The 25,597-nt window shown below is 44.2% G+C and overlaps 1 protein-coding gene across 1 annotated transcript in view; it reads right to left on the bottom strand.

Moving 5' to 3' along the window:
• Nucleotides 1–25,597, bottom strand: part of cops6 (COP9 signalosome subunit 6) — a 39,402-nt gene that overhangs the window by 1,772 nt on the left and 12,033 nt on the right. The window contains exons 5-9 of the mRNA XM_073052052.1: nt 19,451–19,513; nt 14,290–14,337; nt 11,723–11,837; nt 10,552–10,644; nt 940–1,040 (exon numbers count right to left, since the gene is read on the bottom strand). Of these exons, the coding sequence (XP_072908153.1) occupies nt 940–1,040; nt 10,552–10,644; nt 11,723–11,837; nt 14,290–14,337; nt 19,451–19,513 (420 nt within the window). The remainder of the gene's footprint in view (nt 1–939; nt 1,041–10,551; nt 10,645–11,722; nt 11,838–14,289; nt 14,338–19,450; nt 19,514–25,597) is intronic.

Raw genomic sequence — 25,597 nt, 5'->3', positions numbered from 1 at the left:
GATGTTAAACCAGATCAGGACTTAGAAAGTGAGAGGAAGGGTTCTGGGAGTGCTGTGCTTTTAAGTCTCTCTGTCTTGCATCTACGTAGTTTCCTGGAAGTGTCGAAACAGGTAGACAGGGTGAAGGCAGGACTTGGCATGCTGGCCTTCATCAGCTAAGGCCTTGAATACAAGAGCTGGGATGTCATATTACAGCTATACAAGATACTGGTGAAACCACACCTGGAGTATTCTGTACAGTCTGATTGTCATAAGGCAAAGGAAGTAGTTAGGATGTAGAGAGGGTCCAGAAAAGGTTTACAAGAATGTTGCCAAGACTGGAGGGCTGAGTTAGGAGGAGTGATTGGATTAGCTGGATCATGAGAGGCATGGATAAGGTGGATGATCAGTTTATTTCCCAGGGTGGGTCAGACCTGAGGTTTAAGGGGAAAAGTTTGGTGGGCCTGAGAATCTTCTCTACCCCCCCCCCCCCCACCCCTCAGAGCATGGTAGGAATGCAGAGCAGGCAACCACAGGAAATGGTAGAAGGGGTAACAGTCATGACATATAAAAGACATTTGGACAGGTTGATGGGAAGGACGTTTAGAGGGATGTGGTTCAAATGCAGCCAAACCGAACTAGCTCAGGAATGCACCTTGGCTGGTAAGAATGAGTTGGGCTGAAAAGCCCGTTTCTGAGCTGGCTCTATAAATCTGGACAGTTGGGGAGTTAAGGATTACAAAGAACAGGCAGGAAAGTAGCCGGGATCACAACAGAGCAAACCTGAGCCATTAGTTTACCATTTCTGTACAGCCTAAGACTTTGGGTGGGCGTCTGACAGGAGCCAGGAGCTCCCCGCCTTTCCGTGGGTAAAATTGTGAGTGTCTCTTTGTGAAGTGGTTGAGACATGAAGCAGTCAGGTTCCCTGGGCAGTGAGCTGAACAACTAACTTGGACTTACATCATAGAAGTCTGTCTTGAATTTGTCTGTGCTGAGGACTGGCAGCCGGTGACACAAAGCATAGGCCTCTCGCAGAATTTCATGGTTAAATGGCACTTCACCTGTCAACAACATGAAAAGAGTCACTGACAAACAAACAGCCAACCAGCCGAGGCTGCAGCCTGCACACACGCCTCCATACCCGTCCTGGGCTAACTACTAACCCAAAGCCACAAGCACGTTTTAAGCCCATTGAGAGTGTATGGTCCATATTTCCCTACTTGATACTCCCTCACACATTTCCACCTACACCAAGGGAAGTGTCAGAGGCGACGAGTGTGGCAGAAGCTGTGGGACTGTCAAGGGGGAAGTATAAATGGAGCACCGGGTAGAGTCAGGGGTGGCCATTCTGTGAGTTGAAGAGTTGCTGATAAGTGCAAAGTCTGGGTTTTGGTGAGAAGAGAGAATGGGAATCAAATAAGGCTTTCGCAAGAAAATGCAGTTTCTGGAATCTAGAGCAAAATACTAACTGTTGGAGAAACTGCAGAGCAGGCAGCATCTGTGAGTGAAATAGACAGGTTACATTTCAGAACATTCTGTGCTGTACTTCTATATCACTATCTGGGGTGCAGAGTGTGTGGTAGGTCATACAGTGAGCAAGTTGATCATCTTGCAGGCCTAAGGAAATGGGTGACTGCAAAAAGGGGAGATAAGGATAGGCAGGTAGTGCAGGACTCCTGTGGTCATTCCATGAACAGATACTCGTTGGATCTGACTGTATAATTCTTAGATTTGATTATTTAATTGTTATTTTTTTTGCAATTTAACAATTAATTATCTGCTTATATTTTAGGTGATTCTTATTTGCATATAAAAGTTTAATATGCCTCAATACAAAGAATAATCCTGGAAAGCTCTGGGAGCTTCTTTGCACTGCATCATTTGAATAAGTGTTTTCTAATCCATTAACTTGGTACTGCAGTATTTGAACAACATCTTTCTAATTGGTTAATTCTTATCTATGAATTAGAATGGAATTTTCCTTATCTTTGTGGTATAAAGATCTGTTCCGTGGTAGCATTTTGATTTTAGCTTCCTCTTCACTTAGTGCACCTCTGTCACTGCCTGTTCAACTTTCCTTTGTTCTATCAACACTTAATAAAATGATTGTGAAGCAACAAGTTTTGTGCCTTTTTCCTAACTTCTAAAAGAACCTTGGATCAAAAACATCAGAATCCTATATGCACAGGACAAGCTTTTCACTGTATCTTGGTACTTGTGACAATCATAAACCAACACAAAAATCAACCGCATACCCTTCTCAAATGGGCATACCGGTTTGATACTGTTGGGGGGGGGGGGGTGGAAAGAGCCTCAGAGGAAAGTAGCAGCTACCTGTCTGCCACCAGGATTTGCTCTGATGGAGAGAGGAGGGAACGTCTAGACGGGCTGTAGTTGGGGAGGGGAACACACAGACTTTTTGTGGCTAAGAGAACTGAAGAATTGTGTGTTGTCTCCCTAATACCAGTATCAGGGATGTTTGGGAGCAGGTATCAAATATTCTGAAGGGGCAGGGAGAACAGCTGTAGGTCCCAGTCCTGGTCCTTGTGGAACATCACTGGTCAACTTCAGTCAAAATAATGCCCCCCCCCCCCACCACTAACTTCAGTTACGATGAACCCAATCCACCAAGTTTCAAATGAAAGGTCTTGACCCAAAATGATGATTGTCCATTTCCCTTCACAGATGCCATTAACCCATGTCCTTCTCTTTGTGAATAGTGAAGGAAATACTAATATTCTAGGGCACGTTGATATCAAAAAGGGGTATTGGGGTCACGGAGGGAATGATCCCTGCGAAAAGCAGAGAGGGGTAGAGAGGGAAAGATGTGCTTAGTGGTGGAGTCCTGTTGAAGGTGGCAGAAGTTGCGGAGGATAATATGCTGGATCCGGAGGCTGGTGGGGTGATAGGTGAGGGCAAGGGGAACTCGGTCCCTGTTGTGGTGACGGGAGGATGGGGTGAGAGCTGAAGTGCGGGAAATGGAGGAGATGCGGGTGAGGGCATCATTGATGATGGCAGAAGGGAAATCACGATCCTTAAAGAAAGAGGACATTTGAGATGTCCTGGAACGGAAAGCCTCGTCCTGGGAGCAGTTGCAACCCTGCAAGCGTAAATGCTACACCTGTCCCTACACCTCATCTCTTACCACCATTCAGGGCCCCAAACAGTCCTTCCAGGTGAGGCAACACTTCACTTGTGAGTCTGTTGGGGTAATCTATTACATCCGGTGCTCCCGGTGCGGCCTCCTCTACATCGGTGAGACCCGACGCAGATTGGGGGACCGCTTCGTCGAGCACCTCCGCTCCGTCCACAACAACAGACAGGATCTCCCGGTTGCCACCCACTTCAACTCTGCTTCACATTCCCATTGGGATATGTCCATACATGGCCTCCTCTACTGCCATGATGAGGCCAAACTCAGGTTGGAGGAGCAAATTAACTCAAAATATACTGTCTGGGTAGACTCCAGCCCCTTGGTAAGAACACTGAATTCTCCAACTTCCGGTAATTCCCTCCCTCTCCCTTCCACCATCCCACTTTCACTCTGCCTCCTCCTCCAGCTGCCTATAACCTCTCTCATGATTCTGCCTTCTTCTACTACCCATAGTGCTTTCCCCTTACATTCCTTCTTCACCTTTCCTGCCTATCCCCTCCCTGCTTCCCCTCCCCCACCCCTTGATCTCTCCTCTGATTGGTTTTTCACCTGGCATCTTCCACCCTCTCCCCACTTTCTTTATAGGGTCCCTGCCCCCTCCTTCTTCAGTCCTGAAGAAGGGTCTCGGCCCGAAACATTGACTGTTCATTTCAATGGATGCTGCCCGACCTGCTGAGTTCATCCAGCTTGTTCGTACATCTTGATTTGACCACAGCATCTGCAGTATACTTTGTGTTTCTTATTTAAGGTTAATTTTTTACCTTTAATTGATCAAGTTAAACAACTGTTTACTAAATGGTCCCCATTGTCTCTATCATTGGTTGGTCGAATCAATGCTGCTAAGATGATTATTCTACCTAAATTTTTATACTTATTTCAAGCGTTACCAATTTTTATTTCTAAATCCTTTCTTGACATTATTGACTCTAAAATTTCTTTGTATATATGGCAGAATAAAAATCCTAGATTAAGTAAAAAATATTTACAGAAGTTTAGAAACTAAATATTCCTGGATTTCGTTGCTTCAGGTGTGATAGAATCGGAGGGACAAGAGGGGGAGGTGTTGCGTTGCTTGTCAGAGAAAATATTACAGCGGTGCTCTGGCAGGATAGATTAGACGGCTCATCAAGGGAGGCTATTTGATGGAATTGAGGAATGGGAAAGGTGTAGTAACACTTATAGGGGTGTATTATAGACCACCTAATGGGGAGCAAGAATTGGAGGAGCAAATTTGCAAGGAGATAGCAGATATTTGTAGTAAGAACAGGGTTGTGTTTGTGGGAGATTTTAATTTTCCACACATAGACTGGGAAGCCCATACTGTAAAAGGGTTGGATGGTTTGGAGTTTGTAAAATGTGTGCAGGGTAGTTTTTTGCAGCAATACATAGAGGTACCAACTAGAGAAGGGGCAGTGTTGGATCTGCTGTTAGGGAATGAGATAGGTCAGGTGACGGAGGTATGTGTTGGGGAGCACCTCAGGTCCAGTGATCACAATGCTATTAGTTTCAATATAATTACGGAGAAGGATAGGACTGGACCCAGGGTTGAGATTTTTGATTGGAGAAAGGCTAACTTTGAGGAGATGCGAAAGGATTTAGGAGTGGATTGGGACAATTTGTTTTATGGGAAGGATGTAATAGAGAAATGGCGGTCATTTAAAGGTGAAATTTTGAGGGTACAGAGTCTTTATGTTCCTGTTAGGTTGAAAGGAAAGGTTAAAAGTTTGAGAGAGCCATGGTTTTCAAGGGATATTGGAAACTTGGTTAGGAAAAAGAGAGATATCTACAATAAATATAGGCAGCATGGAGTAAATGAGGTGCTCGAGGAATATAAAGAATGTAAGAAGAATCTTAAGAAAGAAATTAGAAAAGCTAAAAGAAAATACGAGGTTGCTTTGGCAAGTAAGGTGAAAATAAATCTGAAGGGTTTCTACAGTGATATTAATAGTAAAAGGATAGTGAGGGATAAAATTGGTCCCTTAGAGAATCAGAGTGGACAGCTATGTGTGGAGCTGAAAGAGATGGGGGAGATTTTGAATAATTTCTTTTCTTTGGTATTCACTAAGGAGAAGCATATTGAATTGGGTAAGGTAAGGGAAACAAGTAGGTAAGTTATGGAAACTATGACAATTAAAGAGGAGGAAGTACTGGCGCTTCTAAGGAACATAAAAGTGGATAAATCTCCAGGTTCTGACAGGATATTCCCTAGGACCTTGAGGGAGGTTAGTGTAGAAATAGCAGGGGTTCTGACAGAAATATTTCAAATGTCATTAGAAATGGGGATTGTGCTGGAGGACTGGCATATTGCTCATGTGGTTCCATAGTTTAAAAAGGGTTCTAAGAGTAAACCTAACAATTATAGGCCTGTCAGTTTGACGTCAGTGGTGGGTAAATTATAGGAAAGTATTCTTAGAGATGGTATATATAATTATCTGGATAGACAGGGTCTGATTAGGAATAGTCAACATGGATTTGTGCGTGGAAGGTCATGTTTGACAAATCTTATTGAATTTTTTTGAAGAGGTTACGAGGAAAGTTGACGAGGGTAAAGCAGTGGATGTTGTCTATATGGACTTCAGTAAGGCCTTTGACAAGGTTCCACACGGAAGGTTAGTTAGGAAGGTTCAATCATTAGGTATTAATATTGAAGTAGTAAAATGGATTCAACAGTGGGTGGATGGGAGATGCCAGAGAGTAGTGGTGGATAACTGTTTGTCAGGTTGGAGGCCGGTGACTAGTGGTGTACCTCAGGGATCTGTACTGGGTCCAATGTTGTTTGTCATATACATTAATGATCTGGATGATGGGGTGGTAAATTGGATTAGTAAGTATGCAGATGATACTAAGGTAGGTGGCGTTGTGGATAATGAAGTAGGTTTTCAAAGTTTGCAGAGAGATTTAGGCCAGTTAGAAGAGTGGGCTGAACGATGGCAGATGGAGTGGTGCTACACTTTAGTAGGAATAATCCAAATAGGACCTACATGGTAAATGGTAGGGCATTGAAGAATGCAGTAGAACAGAGTGATCTAGGAATAATGGTGCATAGCTCCCTGAAGGTGGAATCTCATGTGGATAGGGTGGTGAAGAAAGCTTTTGGTATGCTGGCCTTTATAAATCAGAGCATTGAGTATAGGAGTTGGGATGTAATGTTAAAATTGTACAAGGCATTGGTAACGCCGAATTTGGAGTATTGTATACAGTTCTGGTCACTGAATTATAGGAAAGATGTCAACAAAATAGAGTACAGAGAAGATTTACTAGAATGTTACCTGGGTTTCAGCACCTAAGTTACAGGGAAAGATTGAACAAGTTACGTCTTTATTCTTTGGAGCGTAGAAGGTTGAGGGGGGACTTGATAGAGGTATTTAAAATCATGAGGGGGATAGATAGAGTTGACGTGGATAGGCTTTTTCCATTGAGAGTAGGGGAGATTCAAACAAGAGGACATGAGTTGAGAGTTAGGGGGCAAAAGTTTAAGGGTAACATGAGGGGGAATTTCTTTACTCAGAGAGTGGTAGCTGTGTGGAACGAGCTTCCAGTAGAAGTGGTAGAGGCAGGTTTGGTATTGTCATTTAAAGTAAAATTGGATAGGTATATGGACAGGAAAGGAATGAACATAGAACATAGAATTGTACAGCACATTACAGGCCCTTCGGCCCACAATGTTGTGCTGACCCTCAAATCCTGCCTCACATATAAACCCCCACCTTAAATTCCTCCATACACCTGTCTAGTAGACTCTTAAGCTTCACTAGTGTATCTGCCTCCACCAATGACTCAGGCGGTGCATTCCACGCACCAACCACTCTCTGAGTGAAAAACCTTCCTCTAATATCCCCCTTGAACTTCCCTCCCATTACCTTAAAGCCATGTCCTCTTGTACTGAGCAGTGGTGCCCTGGGGAGGAGGCACTGGCTGTCTACTCTGTCTATTCCTCTTAATATCTTGTACACCTCTATCACGTCTCCTCTCATCCTCCTTCTCTCCAAAGAGTAAAGCCCTAGCTCCCTTAATCTCTGATCATAATCCATACTCTCTAAACCAGGCAGCATCCTGGTAAATCTCCTCTGTACCCTTTCTAATGCTTCCACATCCTTCCTATGGTGAGGCGACCAGAACTGGACACAGTACTCCAAGTGTGGCCTAACTAGGGTTTTATAGAGCTGCATCATTACATCACGTCTCTTAAACCCTATCCCTCGACTTATGAAAGCTAACACCCCATAAGCTTTCTTAACTACCCTATCTACCTGTGAGGCAACTTTCAGGGATCTGTGGACATGTACCCCCAGATCCCTCTGCTCCTCCACACTACCAAGTATCCTGCCATTTACTTTGTACTCTGCCTTGGAGTTTGTCCTTCCAAAGTGTACCACCTCACACTTCTCCGGGTTGAACTCCATCTGCCACTTCTCAGCCCACTTCTGCATCCTATCAATGTCTCTCTGGAATCTTCGACAATCCTCTACACTATCTACAACACCACCAACCTTTGTGTCGTCTGCAAACTTGCCAACCCACCCTTCTACCCTCACATCTAGGTCATTAATAAAAATCACAAAAAATAGAGGTCCCAGAACAGATCCTTGTGGGACACCACTAGTCACAACCCTCCAGTCTGAATGTACTCCCACCACCGCGACCCTCTGCCTTCTGCAGGGAAGCCAATTCTGAATCCACCTGGCCAAACTTCCCTGGATCCCATGCCTTCTGACTTTCTGAATAAGCCTACCATGTGGAACCTTGTCAAATGCCTTACTAAAATCCAGGTAGATCACATCCACTGCACTACCCTCATCTATATGCCTGGTCACCTCCTCAAAGAACTCTATCAGGCTTGTTAGGCACGATCTGCCCTTCACAAAGCCATGCTGACTGTCCCTGATCAGACCATGATTCTCTAAAGGCCCATAGATCCTATCTCTAAGAATCTTTTCCAACAGCTTTCCCACCACAGACGTAAGGCTCACTGGTCTATAATTACCCGGACTATCTCTACTACCTTTTTTGAACAAGGGGACAACATTTGCCTCCCTCCAATCCTCCAGTACTATTCCCGTGGACAACAAGGACATAAAGATCCTAGCTAGAGGTTCAGCAATCTCTTCCCTTGCCTCATGGAGCAGCCTGGGGAATATTCCATCAGGCCCCGGGGACTTATCCATCCTAATGTATTTTAACAACTCTAACACCTCCTCTCCCTTAATATCAACATGCTCCAGAACATCAACCTCACTCATATTGTCCTCACCCTCATCAAGTTCCCTCTCAGTGATGAATACTGAAGAGAAGTATTCATTGAGGACCTCGCTCACTTCCACAGCTTCCAGGCACATCTTCCCACTTTTATCTCTAATCGGTCCTACCTTCACTCACTCCCGTCATCCTTTTGTTCTTCACATAATTGAAGAATGCCTTGGGGTTCTCCTTTACCCTACTCACCAAGGCCTTCTCATGCCCCCTTCTTGCTCTTCTCAGCCCCTTCTTAAGCTCCTTTCTTGCTACCCTATATTCCTCAATAGACCCATCTGATCCTTGCTTCCTAAACCTCATGTATGCTGCCTTCTTCCACCTGACTAGATTTTCCACTTCACTTGTCACCCATGGTTCCTTCACCCTACCATTCTTTATCTTCCTCACCGGGACAAATTTATCCCTAACATCCTGCAAGAGATCCTTAAACATTGACCACATGTCTATAGTACATTTCCCTGCAAAAACATCATCCCGATTCACACCCGCAAGTTCTAGCCTTATAGCCTCATAATTTGCCCTTTCTCCAATTAAAAATTTTCCTGTCCTCTCTGATTCTATCCTTTTCTATGATAATGCTAAAGGTCAGGGAGCGGTGATCACTGTCCCCCAGATGCTCACCCACTGACAGATCTGTGACCTGACCCGGTTCGTTACCAAATACTAGATCTAGTATAGCATTCACCCTAGTCGGCCTGTCAATATACTATGACAGGAATCCATCCTGGACACACTTAACAAACTCTGCCCCATCTAAACCCTTGGAACTAATCAAGTGCCAATCAATATTAGGGAAGTTAAAGTCACCCATGATAACAACCCTGTTATCTTTGCACCTTTCCAAAATCTGCCTCCCAATCTGCTCCTTGGTATCTCTGCTGCTACCAGGGGGCTTACAGAATACCCCCAGTAGACTAACTGCTCCCTTCCTGTTCCTGACTTCCATCCATACTGACTCAAAAGAGGATCCTGCTACATTACCCACCCTATCTGCAGCTGTGATCGTATCCTTGACCAGTAATGCCACCCCTCCTCCCCCCCCCCCCCATCCCTTTTAAAGCAATGAAATCCAGGAATATTGAGAATCCATTCCTGCCCTGGTGCCAGCCAAGTCTCCGTAACGGCCACTACATCATAATTCCATGTATGTATCCAAGCTCTCAGTTCATCAGCAAACACGAGGAAATCTGCAGATGCTGGAAATTCAAACAACAACACACACAAAATGCTGGTAGAACACAGCAGGCCAGGCAGCTTCTATAGGGAGAAGCACTGTCGACGTTTTGGGCCGAGACCCTTCGTCAGGACCCTTCTCAGTTCATCACCTTTGTTCCTGATGCTTCTTGCATTGAAGTACACACACTTTAGCCCTTCTACCTTACTACCTTTACACCATTTATTCTGCTTCTCTTTCCTCAAAGCCTCTCTATATGTTAGATCTGGCTTTACTCCATGCACTTCTTTCACTGCTCTATCGCTCCGGGTCCCATCCCGGAGCAATAGAGGGTTATGGGCTGAGTGCAGGCCAGTGGGACTAGGTGAGAGTAAGCGTTCAGCACGGACTAGAAGGGCCGAGATGGCCTGTTTCCGTGCTGTAATTGTTATATGGTTAAGTCTAAAAAGGAAGGTGATTTGGCATTGCCGAATTTAAGATTTTACTATTGGGCAATTAATATTCGATATTTAATATTTTGGACACAGGACTTGGTAGCAATACAGAGACCACAAAGGGGATCTGATGGGTAATTTTATTTAAAACACATACTGGGAGATAATCTGGAACATACCACAAAAGGAGGTGGTGGAATCAGGTCTAATCTTTAATATGTATTTAGACACTTAAATAGGCAAGGCATAGAGGATAAGGACTTGATGTGGGGAAATAGGATTCATGTAAATGGGGAAAACAGGGCAACATGTAAGCTGTGAGCTGAAGGGGCTGTCTCTGACAGATCTCAACTCTTTCCCCCTCCTCAATGACACATAAAGACATCGACAATAACCAATTACCCTTAGTGCCCTTACGTGGGATATAGGTGGTCAATGGGAGGACATGAGAACTCCATGCAGATAGCATGGCAGGTCAGGACTGAAACGAGTTTCTAAAGTTCCCCTGTCTTGTTTTCAGTCCCTAGAGAGTGCCAGTTGGGAGCTCCATCTCCTACCTGACTCCACAGCTTTGACGTACTCCAGGATGACACGGACTCGACTATGCAGCATTTTGATGGCACTGTGCTGAGCAATGAGATGTTCAGCCACTGTAACAGGAAGAGAACAGGGAATTCAGACTGGCAGAGTCTAGGTGGAGGGTTCGATCAGACACAGAGTGGATGCTACAAGATATGTGGGACTGGGGCCAGGAGGAGGTGACATTTATTTCCCAAAAGCTCCATTTAACACAAAGAACATTAAACCATTATATAATGAATGCTCAAGTCATCAGGGCCAATAGGCAGAATGTGGAACAACTGACAAAGATATTCCTAGGAACTCCCAGAACCTGGGATTCATCTGCTAAGGAAAGATCTGGAAGTAGAAGGGCTGAGGAAGGTGGGGAGCCAGACAGATGAGACAGGACTAGAGGTGTTACACAATCTCTGCTCCCTCCCCACGGTGGGGATCTGTGTCTTCAGCTGGGAGACAATTCCTTCACTCACCATGAAGAGAGTTTGGCAGATTTAGCCAGGGGATGAGAAATGAGCTATCATTGAAATCATTGAATGAGGGGTGAAGTTGATGGGGTGAGGGGCTGAGGGCAAAGGTCAAGGTGAGGGGATCAGTGTCCTTGTAGCCAAATGTTTTCTAAACAGGAGTTTGATAGCAGCACCCCCCCCCCCCCCAATGAACTGTCACACGTACTCACAGGCACTATCCTCAAACCACCTCATCCACCCTATCTCCCCTCACACCTTCCATTCACCACCCATCCCGGAGATCATCCCTCTCCCCTCTTCATCAACCAGCTATCCCAGAAACTACGCCCTCCATCTCCCCTCATGCTGGGGACTCCCAAACCTCCATCCCCAATCGTCAAAGGTCTCCCCCACTCCATCCACCCCTGTTCCCTGTGGACTCCTCACCCTCCATCTCACCTGCATCCCCTGGGAACTCACCATCCTCCATTCCACTCCCAGAACTTGGGACACCCCCTCAATTCCACTTCCGTCCAACAGCTGTCACCCTCTCCATCCTGGAGATGACACCCTCCACCCCCAGCTCCCAGGAGACCTCCCCCAAACAAACCACCCACCCTAGAGACACCTCCCACTCCATGGCATCTGATGCCCTTCATCCCAACCCTCGAGGACTGCCCTCAATGCCTATTGGAAATCTTGCCTGTGGAGCTCTCCCCTGTGCCGGTCGCTGTCATCCGTGCTACGTGATCCACCCCGATGCGCTCGGCTTCCTCGGTGGCAAGTGTGTAAGTCAGCTCGGCAAACAGCACCGTGGCCTGGTGAACAGAGAGAGCAGTGAGTACAGGGAATCGGTGGCAGCGTAGCCAGTGGGAGCCCGGTCACGCCGTGACCCGGGGGAGGGAGCAATCGGCAGGGTGGAAGAGAGGGCAGGGAACAGTCAGCAGCGTGGATGGGGTGGAGTCTGGTCTCTCCCCCCTCCACCCCCCACGGAAATGAAAAGTGTTAGTAATATGATGTTGTACATTATCCCGCTGTTGTAAGACTATTAAATATTGCTCTGCTATGGTAAGATGAACTCTTGTCCTACAATCTACCTTATGATCTTGCACCTTACTGCTTACCTGCACTGCATTTTCTCTGTAGCTGTTGTACTTTATTCTGCATTGTTATTGTTTTACCTTGTTCAATCTGAACAATGATCTGTTCTGTATGAACATTATGCAAAACAAGTCCCAGTACGTGTGACAATAATAAACCTGTTCCAATAATACTGTCAATGTGGCAAACAGACCGGAAAGGAATGTTGGGGAAACAGGTCAATAGTGGACACGGTTTAAAGGGCATTAAATAAAACAATCATTAAATACTGTAGAGAAAAGCAGATGTGCGATGAATTATTATGAAATTATGAAATCCACATGTACCTATTTATCACAGATACTATAAATTGGTGGAGCATGTTTGAATCAGTAGAGTACCTTTGAGTTGCCACTTGAAGTGCACCCCAGTGAACACTGTAACAGGCCAGAATGAAAAGAGTTGAGTTCAAGAAGGCCACTGCTGCTGTACGAGGAGTTATCTTCATGTGAGCCATAACTAACAGGATGACTGCAACCTCGGTGCAGGTCAAACACACAAACCCCCTCCACCACCAGGCAAACAGTGCTTTGGCACTCCACACACAGGTGGTGGGGTACTGATGTTGCAGATGATACGCTGACAATGGGACTAGATGGGATTGTCCAGGACTACGGGAAGATATTAGCTTTGGATATGCAGGGAGGAGTGTGGCAGTTAGACTAGTGCAGAGCAATGGGGAAACAGTGGATATGGGGAAAGGGGAGGGTGATGGAGAGTTGTTCACTTTCCATCTGCAAAGAGGTGGTTTAGGCACAAGGCTAAAAAGCCCTCTTCTGTATTAAACACCAAATGAGTAGAGGCTGCCTCAACATACTGGAGCTCTTCTCTTCATATTGTATCAATGACAGAATGGATGGTTAGGTGTATTACACAAAGGTCTATAGCACACGACAGGGAAGGGGTGAAATAGGTACCTTAGGGGAATCAAAGCATACATACACACAGACAGGAATCGAAGGGTACAGCATAAAAGCTTGGGATGGTTAATCAGTGATAAAGTGGTTGCTCCTGGCCTAAAAATATGCAACAGGCTTGGTGGCTTGTGTTTCCTATTTTCCACTGAGATTAACAATCAGATGCCAATAATTAGAAAGTCCTCCCGCTGGTCGAGCAGTCACGAAGGGAATGAGTCACTAAAGCAGAGACTGGACTCTCATTTGAAAACTTATTAAGTATGGTACAGAATTCATAACAATTGGGTGTAGATGTCTGACCCACCAGTGGAAGTTGGAGAAGTATTTAACTGTTTATTTTCCAGTAAGAAGACAAAGGACTGCACTAATTGGCAACTCTCCATGTCTCTTGACTGCACAGTAGGAGTTAACAGGTCTGCTGCATTACAGAGCTCCAGTGCAGCTCAGAATCTTGGCACCTGTGTGCCAACAGACAACCTCTGTTGCCCCCAATCAGGGCAACGCCCGTGTTTTTCAGACAGATGGTCCCTGGCTCAGGGAGACCCTGCCAGCAGTCCTCTGCTCAGTCTGGCTGGGGTGGGGGCTGAGCTCACCAGAGCCCATTCACCAGTTCCCTTCTCTCCACTAAAGAGAAAAGCTTCACCTATGACTAAGCTTCCTCTTTATGTAAAAATCATCCAATCCCCATTCCTCCCAATATCTGGAGTGATCAGGGCCACGCCTTCCACTCTGCCGAGGTGTTTCCCTCCACTTGTGCACACTGATCCACTGCACAGCCCTGGAATGTCACCTACATAACATTTGAGGAACTCAGTGGGTCAGGCAGCATCTGTAGGAAAGGGAAATGGGTAGTCAGCATTTTGGATCAAGACACACTCTGCACAGATCCCAATCTGAAATGTTGACTGTCCATTTCCCCTTCCACAGATGCTGCCTGATCTGCTGAGTTCCTCCAGCAGTGTCTTTTTGCTCCAGATTCCAGCGTTTGTTGTCTTTTAGGTCTCCAGTGTAAAAGTAATCTCAACATCAAATCACTGATTTTATGCTGATTGCATAAAGTCGGCGACAGCACCCCATGGAGGAAGCTTGTAGTGTGGAGTACAGAATTGCACTACCAGGAGGAGACGTTACACCGGGTAACAGAATCAGATAGACTGGGCACATTACAGCATCCAAAGACAGAATGAAAACCGAAGCTAATTAACTTACATACCTCTCCAGCGATGATATCGATAACCGACTCATAAACACTAACTGGAAGCTGCAATATAAGACAAAATATCAGATGCCAGAAATTTGTTATTAATCTTTTTTCTGCAGCCAAATATTTCACAATTAAATGTTACAAGGCAAAATCAAACTGTGGTCCCTTATAACAGACACATGTTTCCAATTTTCAATCTGGTGTGTTTTGTATTTCCTGCAATTACCTGCTGAAATATCAAAGCTAGCTTCCTCCTGGGTTCACAGGAATCAAACATTCACTACTTTTAATTCTGTTTTCCAAAACCCCCTTCGCTTCATTCCTTTCCAATCCTTCCATGAGCTTCAAGTTTTTTAAAGAAATATAGCCCCATCTAATCACTACTGATGTACTTCATCCCACTCTTTGCTGGGGGGGCTGGGCTGGTGACTTTCCTTCTTCCAAGGCAGCAGGATGTGGGCAGTGCTGATAGAAGGTGTCTGGTATGTCTGTGTGACAGGACGAGAATGTTGGTGCCTTAAACAATTTGAACAAACACAGAACTATGGAGAGTGTGCTCGTGGAGGCTCCTCTGCACACACAGGTGGTTGGATTTGTCTCTATTTCAAAAACAATTATGAATGGCAAAATGGTTGTAAAATGTTTTGAAATACAAAATTGAAACAGGGTTATTATGCCATCTCTGTACAGATGTAATTCTTGCTTTGCTGCAATATACCTCATTTGGTAATATATTAGAAACCATGCACTGACTATGCATTGTTCAGCCCATTTGCCACCACGTTTGGTGTTGGTTTCAAACCAGAAACAGGGGTGCAAATCTCTCCCTCCCAGCTCCAGTGACCCAGGTTCAACCCTGATTGCCAAGACCGTCTGCATGAAGTCCATACATTCTTTGAGTGTCCCTGACGATTCCAGCCACCAGGTGCTCTGGTTTCCTCCCACATTCCAAATTCACATGCACTGGTAGGTCAACTAGTCACCATAAATTGTCGCTAGTGTATAGACGAGCAGTGGAATCTGTTGGGAATATGGGAAGAATAAAATAGAAGAGAATAGGATTGGTGTAAATGGGTGTTTGATGGATTCAGTGGACTGAAGGGCCTGTTCCCATGCTGTAGCTCTTCATGAATCTGACCCAAAGGTGTAAACAGTACGGTAGGGGGCTTCAAAAATAAGGCAATCTGTATATCAGAAATAACCAAAGTAACCAGTCCAGACAGACAGAAAATTGAATTAATGACTGTTTATTGAACTATTTCAAGAAATCAAAATGGTTTCTTACTGAGTTCTATTTCAAGTTCAAAGTAAAATTTAGTATCAAAAATTATTAAAATTTATTATAGAACAGTAACTGTAAATAGGATAAATGGATAACAAACTGTGCAAATGCAGATATAAACAAATAGCAATAAATAATAAGTCTGAAATACCAAGATACAGAGTTTATAAAAAAGAGTAAACAAAATAAAGTCAAGAACCTAACTTACTTCACATTAACCTGATTGAATTTGCATTGAGAATCCTTTTATGCATTTTAGCAATTTAACTAAATTTCCCTGCTCAAAGCCTCAATTCACTCCCAGAGCCTGGGCAAAAACTGCAAACAGATTACCGATCACATTTTCATTATCACCATTTCTATAAATTCCCAACAAGTATTACTAACTTCTTCACCAAAAAAAGATGTGCATAACAGCACATCGTGCCCTGAAACAAGCTGGCTATCGTTTTACTCCTGGCAAATTTCAGATATAAAATATTAACAGGGGTTCTGTTTCTATTACAAACTGCTGTAATGAGCAGCATCTGTGGTTACATACGTATATTCACATTTAAATGGAAAAGATTAACTTTGCTTGTCACACATAAATCAAAATATTGAAACCATTTGTGTTAACGACCAAGACCAGGGTTATGCTGGGGGAGCTCACAAGTGTTGCCAAGCTTCAAGCACCAACACAGCATGCCCACAACTTATTAACCCAAACCTGTACTAGCTTGGAATGTGGGGAGAAGCAGGAGCACTTGAAGGAAATACACACGGTCACAGAGGGAACATACAAACTCCTTACAGACAGTGGCAGGAATTGAACCAATCACCAGCGCTATAAAACGATATGCTAACCATCATGCTACCATGCTGGCCTCAGTAGAAGAGCAAGGGTGATGTGTTAAGAGGAGATTTACTTTTCCCCAGCTGAGTTCAATGACATTTCACTATTCCAAGTTAGCTTGAAAATGAAGGCAAATATTTGGTTGCTTTCTTATTTGTGGCTAGTTGTGTTCTGTGTTGTTCTGCCAAGCACTGTGGGGCATGCTATGTTGGCACTGGAATGTGTAGAGACTCTTGCAAGCAGTGTGCTGGTTGTTAATGCAAACAACGCATTTCACTATATGTTTTAATGTTCATGTGTCAAATAAACTTGAATCTTCAAGGCATCTCAGGTAGCTAGTATGGTGAAGAAAACAGCCTTAGTCTTCATCAGTGCGGTACTTTGTACAGGAGTTGGGACATTATGATGCAATTGTACAAGTTGCCTGGAGTACTGTGTATAGTTTTGGTCCCTCTGTTATTGGAATAACATAGTTAAACTGGAAAGGATGCAGCTAAGAATTACAGGGATGTTTCCAGGACTTGAGGAAAAGGTTGGCTAGGCCCTATATTCCTTGGAATAAGAAAATTAAGAAGCATGATCATTTTTAACACCTTATAGAAATATTTTAAATTATGAGGGGCATTAAATAAGGATGGCAGCAGTCTTTTCCCCAGGCAAGAGGAGTGCAAAACTAGGAGGTATGTTTAGGGTGAGAGGGGAAAGATAGAAAAGGGACCAGAGAGGCTAGTTCTCTACGCAGAGGGTGGTGAGTATATGGAAGGAGATATCAGAGGAAGTAGTTGAGGCAGGTACAATAGTATCATTTAAGAAGCACTTGGATGGGGAGGGCCTGAGAGGGATATGAGCAGAACACAGATTCAGACTAGCTGGGTGAGCACTGTGGTCCGCAGGGACTGGTTGGGCTGAAGGGTCAGTTTCTGTGCTGCATTGCTCTACGACTACATAAAACTACTCTTACGTTGTGCTTTGTGTGGAGGAGGGGGGGTCAACATTCTTGCTGCATTTTTTGTGGGGGAGGGGCGTTGGAGTTGATGATCACGTTGCTGTTCTTTTTTTGAGGGGGTGGGTTTGATGTTTTTCTCCTGAACTACTTTCATGTTCTTGCTTTGTTTCATGGCTATCTGGAGACGACTAATCTCTGAGTTGTACATGGATGCGTACTTTGATAATAAATGAACCTTTCAAATGGAGGAAAGAGATGTACGATGTAAGGGGAATGAGGTTACAGAGATAGGGAAGGCCACAGCCAGAGAGGAATGCACAAGTCTTAAAATTGAAATATCGCAATGCTGCCTGGATAGAGACAAACCTGCAGGTTTTGGTAGAGGAGACCAGCCAGCAAATTGCTGGAATACTTGCATTCAGGAGGTGGCAGAAGCACTAGTGCCCACTGCCATGGATAGAGCGTGGTTGTACAACAATACTAGTGGACTTTGTGTCAGGGAGAATATGTTATCAGGACCTCAGGAGGGATCAAACAGAACAGGTCTTTGCATTCACTCAAGACAATAAGAGTAGAGGTAATTGGTGGCAAGAGCACGAAATCTGTGATCATTGTAGAGAGGCTTTGATTTTCCCAGTGCTTAACTGAAGGAAAATGAAAGAAGCGCAGAAATAATGGAGGGCTGGACAGAGATGATGGCAAGGTAGGGCTCAATGCACATGTAGAAGCACAGGACCGAGGATAGTATGGATGAAGAAAGGATGAGTGTGGTCGGGGTTTAAAGCAGAACATCTAATTGAAATATTAATTCATCTATTAGTTTACAAAAAGGCCACAAAGCTAATGTTAAGCCAATTCTTCTGTTTCATCTGATTGCAAAAGCAATGACTATTCTTTTATTTCATCTAATTTACTGCTTGTGGGAACTGCTGACTTCAGAATTCTGCATTTATAGCTACATCTCCCTGAATTCACAACTAAAGAAGGAACAAAGACACTAACAAGCACACGTTAAAACAATGTGCTTGCTCAAAACAGGTTGGCCAAATCTCAAACTTAAATTAATGCAAGGTTTTGGTAGCAGGTTTTCAAATTAATTTATGCATTCTGATTAATTTATAGGGACTGCATCAGCTGAAATAAAAGGTTACAGATTCTCCTATTAAAAGAAATATCTTGTCCACATCTTGGCAAGAACCGTCTAGACATTGAGCATTTCAAAGAAATTCTCTCTCACTTTCCTGAACTCCAGTGGATACAAACCTCGTTATTTAATGTTTCCTCATCAGACAACTAGTCTGGAAAACCTTCTCTGAACTGCTTCCAACACATTTATATCTTTTGATAAACATGTCACCCAATACTTGAGATGTGATACCACCAATGCCCCATATAACAAGTAGAACAAAGGGGGATGGAATTAATAGGAGTCTGTATAACTGACCAATGAGATTTAACCAATAAAATGGCACAATTTGATTTTATAATGCTTGGTACAACAATACACCTGAACTGGAAAATTGTACAGAGGAACTTAATAAAGATCAGACTGTACAGTTGAAAGCAAAGATGTTGAAACAGGAGAGGGTTCAAAGAAGGTTCACAAAAATGATTCCAGGATTGATTGGTTTGTCATACGAGAGTGTTTGATAGCTCTGGGCCTATATTCACTAGAATTCAGAAGAATGAGGGGGGACCTCATTAAAATCTATTGAATGGTGAAATGCCATGATAGAGTGGATGTGGAGAGGATGATTCCCATGGTGGGAGTGTCTAAGACCAGAGGACACAGCCTCAGAATAGAGTGGTGTCCTTTTAGAACGAAGATGAGGAGGAATTTCTTTAGCCAGAAAGAAGTGACTCTGTGGAATTTGTTGCCATATGCAGCTGTGGAGGCAAAGTCTTAATGTATATTTAAGATAGAGGTTGATAAATTCTTGATTAGTCATAGCATGAAGGGATGGGGGGGGTTAGGCAGGAGAATGGGGCTGAGAGGAAAACTAGATTAGCCATAATGAAATGGCAGAGCAGACTTGATGGGCCAAATGGCCTAATTCTGCTCGTATATCTTATGGTCTTATCAAGTCCAGTAATGCTGCTTACTTACATCAGTGTGTTTTGTCATGGGGTTTAACTTCAGGAAGAGAGGGCTTTCAATAATTTCACACACCTGCAAATGAGAAAAGTAAGGATTAGTGGGATGTTGGTCAATACCCAATGAAGAAACCCCAGAAACTGCAGCCATCCATGTTGCTGCTGCACCGTAGCACACACAGAGCCAACAGTGTCATCAACACAGAACACTAAAGCATCAGCCGCGGCCACGATACTCTCATATTACTGGGGCACTGCCCATCTACCCTACCCAAAACCCCATTCCAAATCCTAATACAACATTGTACTACCTTCTGAATGAGACACTTTCAGTGAGCATATTAACTATTCAGTCTAACGTAGCAAAGTACTCTGAGCATCCTGGCCACGTATCCATTTTTGACGAACCTCAGCAAAGGGAATTATTTAATCAGCTTCTCATCTACAGTGGATTCCGGTTTAATTGGGCCATCGGCTAATCGGGCAGCCACTTATTTGGGACAACTCTTAAAGAACAAAATCAAATTGAGAAAATAGCCGTGATTTCCGTCATTTATTTGAGACACTGAGACAGGAGACTGTTGCTGAACAGTTTCTAACTAGTGTCACATGCAAGTACTTGTGCGGCTGTTACACAGTGCTTAAACAAAGAACATAGAACAGTACAGCACATTACAGGCCCTTTGGCCCACAATGTTGTGCTGACCCTCAAACCCTGCCTCACATATAACCCCCCACCTTAAATTCCTTCATATACTTGTCTAGTAGTATCTTAAACTTCACCAGTGTATCTGCCTCCACCACTGACTCAGGCAGTGCACTCCACACACCAACCACTCTCTGAGTGAAAAACCTTCCTCTAATATCCCCATTGAACTTCCCTCCCCTTACCTTAAAGCCATGTCCTCTTGTACTGAGCAGTGGTGCCCTGGGGAAGAGGCACTGGCTGTCCACTCTGTCTATTCCTCTTAATATCTTGTACACCTCTATCACGTCTCCTCTCATCCTCCTTCTCTCCAAAGAGTAAAGCCCTAGCTCCCTTAATCTCTGATCATAATCCATACTCTCTAAACCAGGCAGCATCCTGGTAAATCTACTCTGTACCCTTTCCAATGCTTCCACATCCTTCCTATAGTGAGGCGACCAGAACTGGACACAGTACTCCAAGTGTGGCCTAACTAGAGTTTTATAGAGCTGCATCATTACATCGCGTCTCTTAAACTCTATCCCTCGACTTATGAAAGCTAACACTCCATAAGCTTTCTTAACTACCCTATCTACCTGTGAGGCAACTTTCAGGGATCTTGTGACATGAACCCCCAGATCCCTCTGCTCCTCCACACTACCAAGTATCCTGCCATTTACTTTGTACTCTGCCTTGGAGTTTGTCCTTCCAAAGTGTACCACCTCACACTTCTCCGGGTTGAACTCCATCTGCCACTTCTCAGCCCACTTCTGCATCCTATCAATGTCTCGCTGCAATCTTCAACAATCCTCTACACTATCTACAACACCACCAACCTTTGTGTCGTCTGCAAACTTGCCAACCCACCATTCTACCCCCACATCCAGGTCGTTAATAAAAATCACAAAAAGTAGAGGTCCCAGAACAGATCCTTGTGGGACACCACTAGTCACAACCCTCCAATCTGAATGTACTCCCTCCACCACAACCCTCTGCCTTCTGCAGGCAAGCCAATTCTGAATCCACCTGGCCAAACTTCCCTGGATCCCATGCCTTCTGACTTTCTGAATAAGCCTACCATGTGGAACCTTGTCAAATGCCTTACTAAAATCCAGGTAGATCACATCCTCTGCACTACCCTCATCTATATGCCTGGTCACCCCCTCAAAGAACTCCATCAGGCTTGTTAGGCACGATCTGCCCTTCACAAAGCCATGCTGACTGTCCCTGATCAGACCATGATTCTCTAAATGCCCACAGATCCGATCTCTAAGAATCTTTTCCAACAGCTTTCCCACCACAGACGTAAGGCTCACTGGTCTATAATTACCCGGACTATCCCTACTATCTTTTTTGAACAAGGGGACAACATTCGCCTCCCTCCAATCCTCCGGTACTATTCCCATGAACAACGAGGACATAAAGATCCTAGCTAGAGGCTCAGCAATCTCTTCCCTTGCCTCATGGAGCAGCCTGGGGAATATTCTGTCAGGCCCCGGGGACTTATCCATCCTAATGTATTTTAACAACTCTAACACCACCTCTCCCTTAATATCAACATGTTCCAGAACATCAACCTCACTCATATTGTCCTCACCGTCATCAAGTTCCCTCTCATTGGTGAATACCGAAGAGAAGTATTCATTGAGGACCTCGCTCACTTCCACAGCCTCCAGGCACATCTTTCCACTTTTATCTCTAATCGGTTCTACCTTAGAGAGAAGTTTTTTTAAATAGCATCAGTTGCGTGTGCTTGTGTTCAAAAAGCAGTGTTTTTTGTTATTGGCAGTGGGTGAGAAATAAGCAGAAAGACAATTCAGAACTGTTTTGTTCACTGTGATTCAAGCATTCAGTCTTGGAGATGCCAGAAATGGCTGGGAGTGAAAATGAAACGATTTCACTTCGGTAACAAGTTAGGACCTAAGAAGAATTTGAAGGTTCGACGATCATCTCCAACGTTACAATGGAAATGAAGATCTGAAGCAACCAATCGTCGATAGCATTATACTGGGTGTCTGCATTGATTTTGTTCATTTATAGCCAATCAAAACTACATAGCAGCATATAGGTACACTGGATGAATTCCTCCATCAAAAACAATTAGGAACTAATAATATTGTAGTAGTATTGATAGCATTCTAAGTTGTTCTGTATTTCATTTAAATACATAATTTGTTACTCAGTGAAATGGTAGTTTGTCTTTTTATACCTTTTTAACTATTTCCAGAAAACTTTGGTAAATTGGGGCAGCTGCTTAATTGGGCCAATGTGTCCCAATTAACTGGAATCCACTGCTTTTTTACTATACCTCACTAAATTACCACAGGTCACCATGGACAAATTGGGTGGAAAGGCCGGTTTCTGTGCTGTACGACACTGTAATGGACGCCGTCATCACCACTGACTCACCAATGCAGACTGATGCTAGTCTGAACTTCACCAGGATGATTTGGCCCCAGACCTCGTGATTTTGGTCCAAGTATGGAGGTGACAGCAACTGTCCATGACAATCAAGGCAACGTCTGACTGAGGACAGAATCAAACAGTCCTGGCAATACTGAAATCAGGCTACAAAATGCACTGCAGTTACTTGACGAGAAACCCAACAGCTCCCACACCTGTCACCTCTACCACCAAGAAGGGCAATAAGGGCATGGGAGACAGCCATCTGTAAGCTCCCCTGTGGATTTCGAACTAAAATTGTCAGCATTTGACATGACAGGGTGTAAATCCTGGGACTGACTCTCCAGCAGTGGTGTGGGAATCCCTACAAACCTACAGGTTTACAGTTGCTGCAGTTCACCACCTGACAACCTGTGACCCACAGTACTTAAGGAAATGGACTGAGATGTATCGGATATGTTGCCAGTCATTTTCCAACATTCATTAAATTTCAATTAGTTCCAATAACAGCAGTTAATTTAACCCAACATTTTAAAACAGATTATCAGATAAAAGGAAGTAACAGGACAATCAACCTACATGACAAGATGCAATAGCAAATCACTAGGAGGAGGAGGAGCTACCAATGAGAAACCTTAGTTGACCAGACTTGAACTGGAGGATGGAACAGGAGTGAAGGAGAACCCGTAGATGTGTGGACGCTTAGGCTTCCAGAAGGCTTAAGAATTCAATGTGGAAAATTAGAACAAATGGAACTGGGGGATAAGATACTGACAGTTTGTTGGCTAAAACAAAATGAACAGTTGGAATCAGTGAAGCTCTGACAGTATGCTCGCCAAATGCAAACCACGATGGCTCAGCAGCTGGTGCAGAGGGCCCCATTTCCTGTCCTCCCAGAACCCCACCGGGATCCCGTTTCCCACACTCTGCCGAAACCCACCAGGGTCCCATTTCCTGTCCTCCCAGAACCCCACCGGAATCCCATTTACCACACTCTGCCGAAACCCACCAGGGTCCCATTTCCACATTCCCCTGAACCCCACCGGGATCCCGTTTCCCACACTCTGCCGAAACCCACCGAGGTCCCATTTCCACATTCCCCAGAACCCCACCGGGATCCCGTTTCCCACACTCTGCCGAAACCCACCAGGGTCCCATTTCCACATTCCCCTGAACCCCACCGGAATCCCATTTCCCACACTCCCCTGAACTTTTTCAGGGGATAGCACTGAAGGTCACTGGGGCCCAGTTTCCAGTACTCCCTTGGAAAACCCACTGTGGCTGTTTTTTTTGAGCTTCAAGACTTAATTTTGTAAATATATTTTTTACATATTTATGCAATAAATTAATACAAGTAGAAGTTGCTTTTGGAGTAATCACCATCCTAACAATGACCACCACATAATTACGACAATAGAAAGATCAGAAAACATCAGAGGTGAAACGCTCAGCAGTTAAATAGCAAATCAAGAGTATCTCTCAAAGTGGAGGATGACCAAAGGAAATATGAGGTTAGGAAAGAATTCGAGAAACAACTGGAAAAATCAAGAAACTAGAAAATGTATTTACCAGTGATCATTAAAATAAATAATGGTTTGCAGATAAATAACAAACATCGAAACATTGGGATAGTGAAATAACATTTTTGCTGATACTGATACAGAGATGCAGGCAAAGGGTAGTGATACCATGACACTGATGCAGGTTGCAAACAGGCTCAAAGGACTGGAAAAAACCTCACTTACACCCATTTCTCATATACTCAGGCTCATAGATAAGAATTGGGTACCACAGAGAAAATGGTATTTTCAGAAAAGAAGATAATTCTAGAGGACATACATTCAGCTGAAGTTATCTGAAAGAAAAACATAGAAAAAGCCTAGAGAACTTGAATAATTCTTAATGCTAGCAGAAGGAAAGGAATCGTCATTTGAAAATGTAGAGAAACAAATAAATTAAAATATGATAAAGAGCAATCAATGCAGTTGGACACATCAAATTCTATAAGAAAATCAGGGCGGGGGGAGGGAGTATTCAGAGCGCAGAAGCTGTGTGGCTAGCCAAAACTTGGTAAGGTCGAGCCCACCTCCTAAAGCTTCCATGCCACTGTGGGGTGCTGAATTGGCATTTCCCTCGCACTTCATCAACATAGGACGTGTGAAGTGAAACAGGAATCTTCAGGCCCGAGTCTGTGGGATGTGGTGGTGGGTTTTATGAACATAATTTGAGAGGGGAAGGTTTTAAGTCCTTACCTGGGATCCAAGAGAGAGGGATTGCAGCAGGCAGTGATAAGCCAGAGGGACAGGAAGATGTCTACATCTTGCACACAAAATGGGGGTGAGTTTAGAGATTGGGTGAGGTTCATGTGGTGTGTGCGTGGATGAGTCAAGTGGTCCTGAAGGACTGCAGTTAAGTAAATAAATGGGCACTGTTACATTGTCTGACGGTAAGAGTCACTGTGTCAACTTGCAACCAAACTTTCCAAAGCCATTGCCCCACTCTGTACAATTACTGAAATTACCTTGCAGAATGAATGTATAATTTGCAAATGTAGTTTAATGCAAATAATATGAAATATAAACTCAAGAGATTCTGCAGATGCTGGAAATCCAGAGCAACACAGACAAAATGTTGGAGGAACTCTGCAGGTCAGGCAGGCATTCATGGAAATGAATAAACAGTTGATGTTTTGGGCCGCGACTCTTCTTCAAGACTGGAAGGGAAGGAAGAAGATGCCAGAATAAAAAGGAGGATAGCTAGAAGGTGATAGGTGAAGCCAGGTGGGTGGGAAAGATAAAGGGCCAGAGAAGGAGGAATCTGATAGGAGAGAAAAGTGGACCAGGGGAGAAAGAAGGAGCACCAGGGAGAGGTGATAGGCAGGTGAGGAGAAGAGGTCAGAAGCTAGAGTGGGGAATAGAAGAGGAAAGGGGGAGGGAAAAATACAGGGAGGAGAAATCAATGTTCATGTCATCAGGCTGGGGACTACCTAGCTAGAATATGAAGCATTGCTCCACTCAGAGTGGCCCCATCTTGACAAAAGAGGAGGCCAGGGACTGACATGTCAGAACGTGA

Source organism: Hemitrygon akajei, chromosome 7 (assembly GCF_048418815.1).
Source record: "Hemitrygon akajei chromosome 7, sHemAka1.3, whole genome shotgun sequence".
In the NCBI taxonomy this organism is placed as follows: Eukaryota; Metazoa; Chordata; class Chondrichthyes; order Myliobatiformes; family Dasyatidae; genus Hemitrygon; species Hemitrygon akajei.
This window is presented reverse-complemented; position numbering and strand designations above follow the sequence as displayed.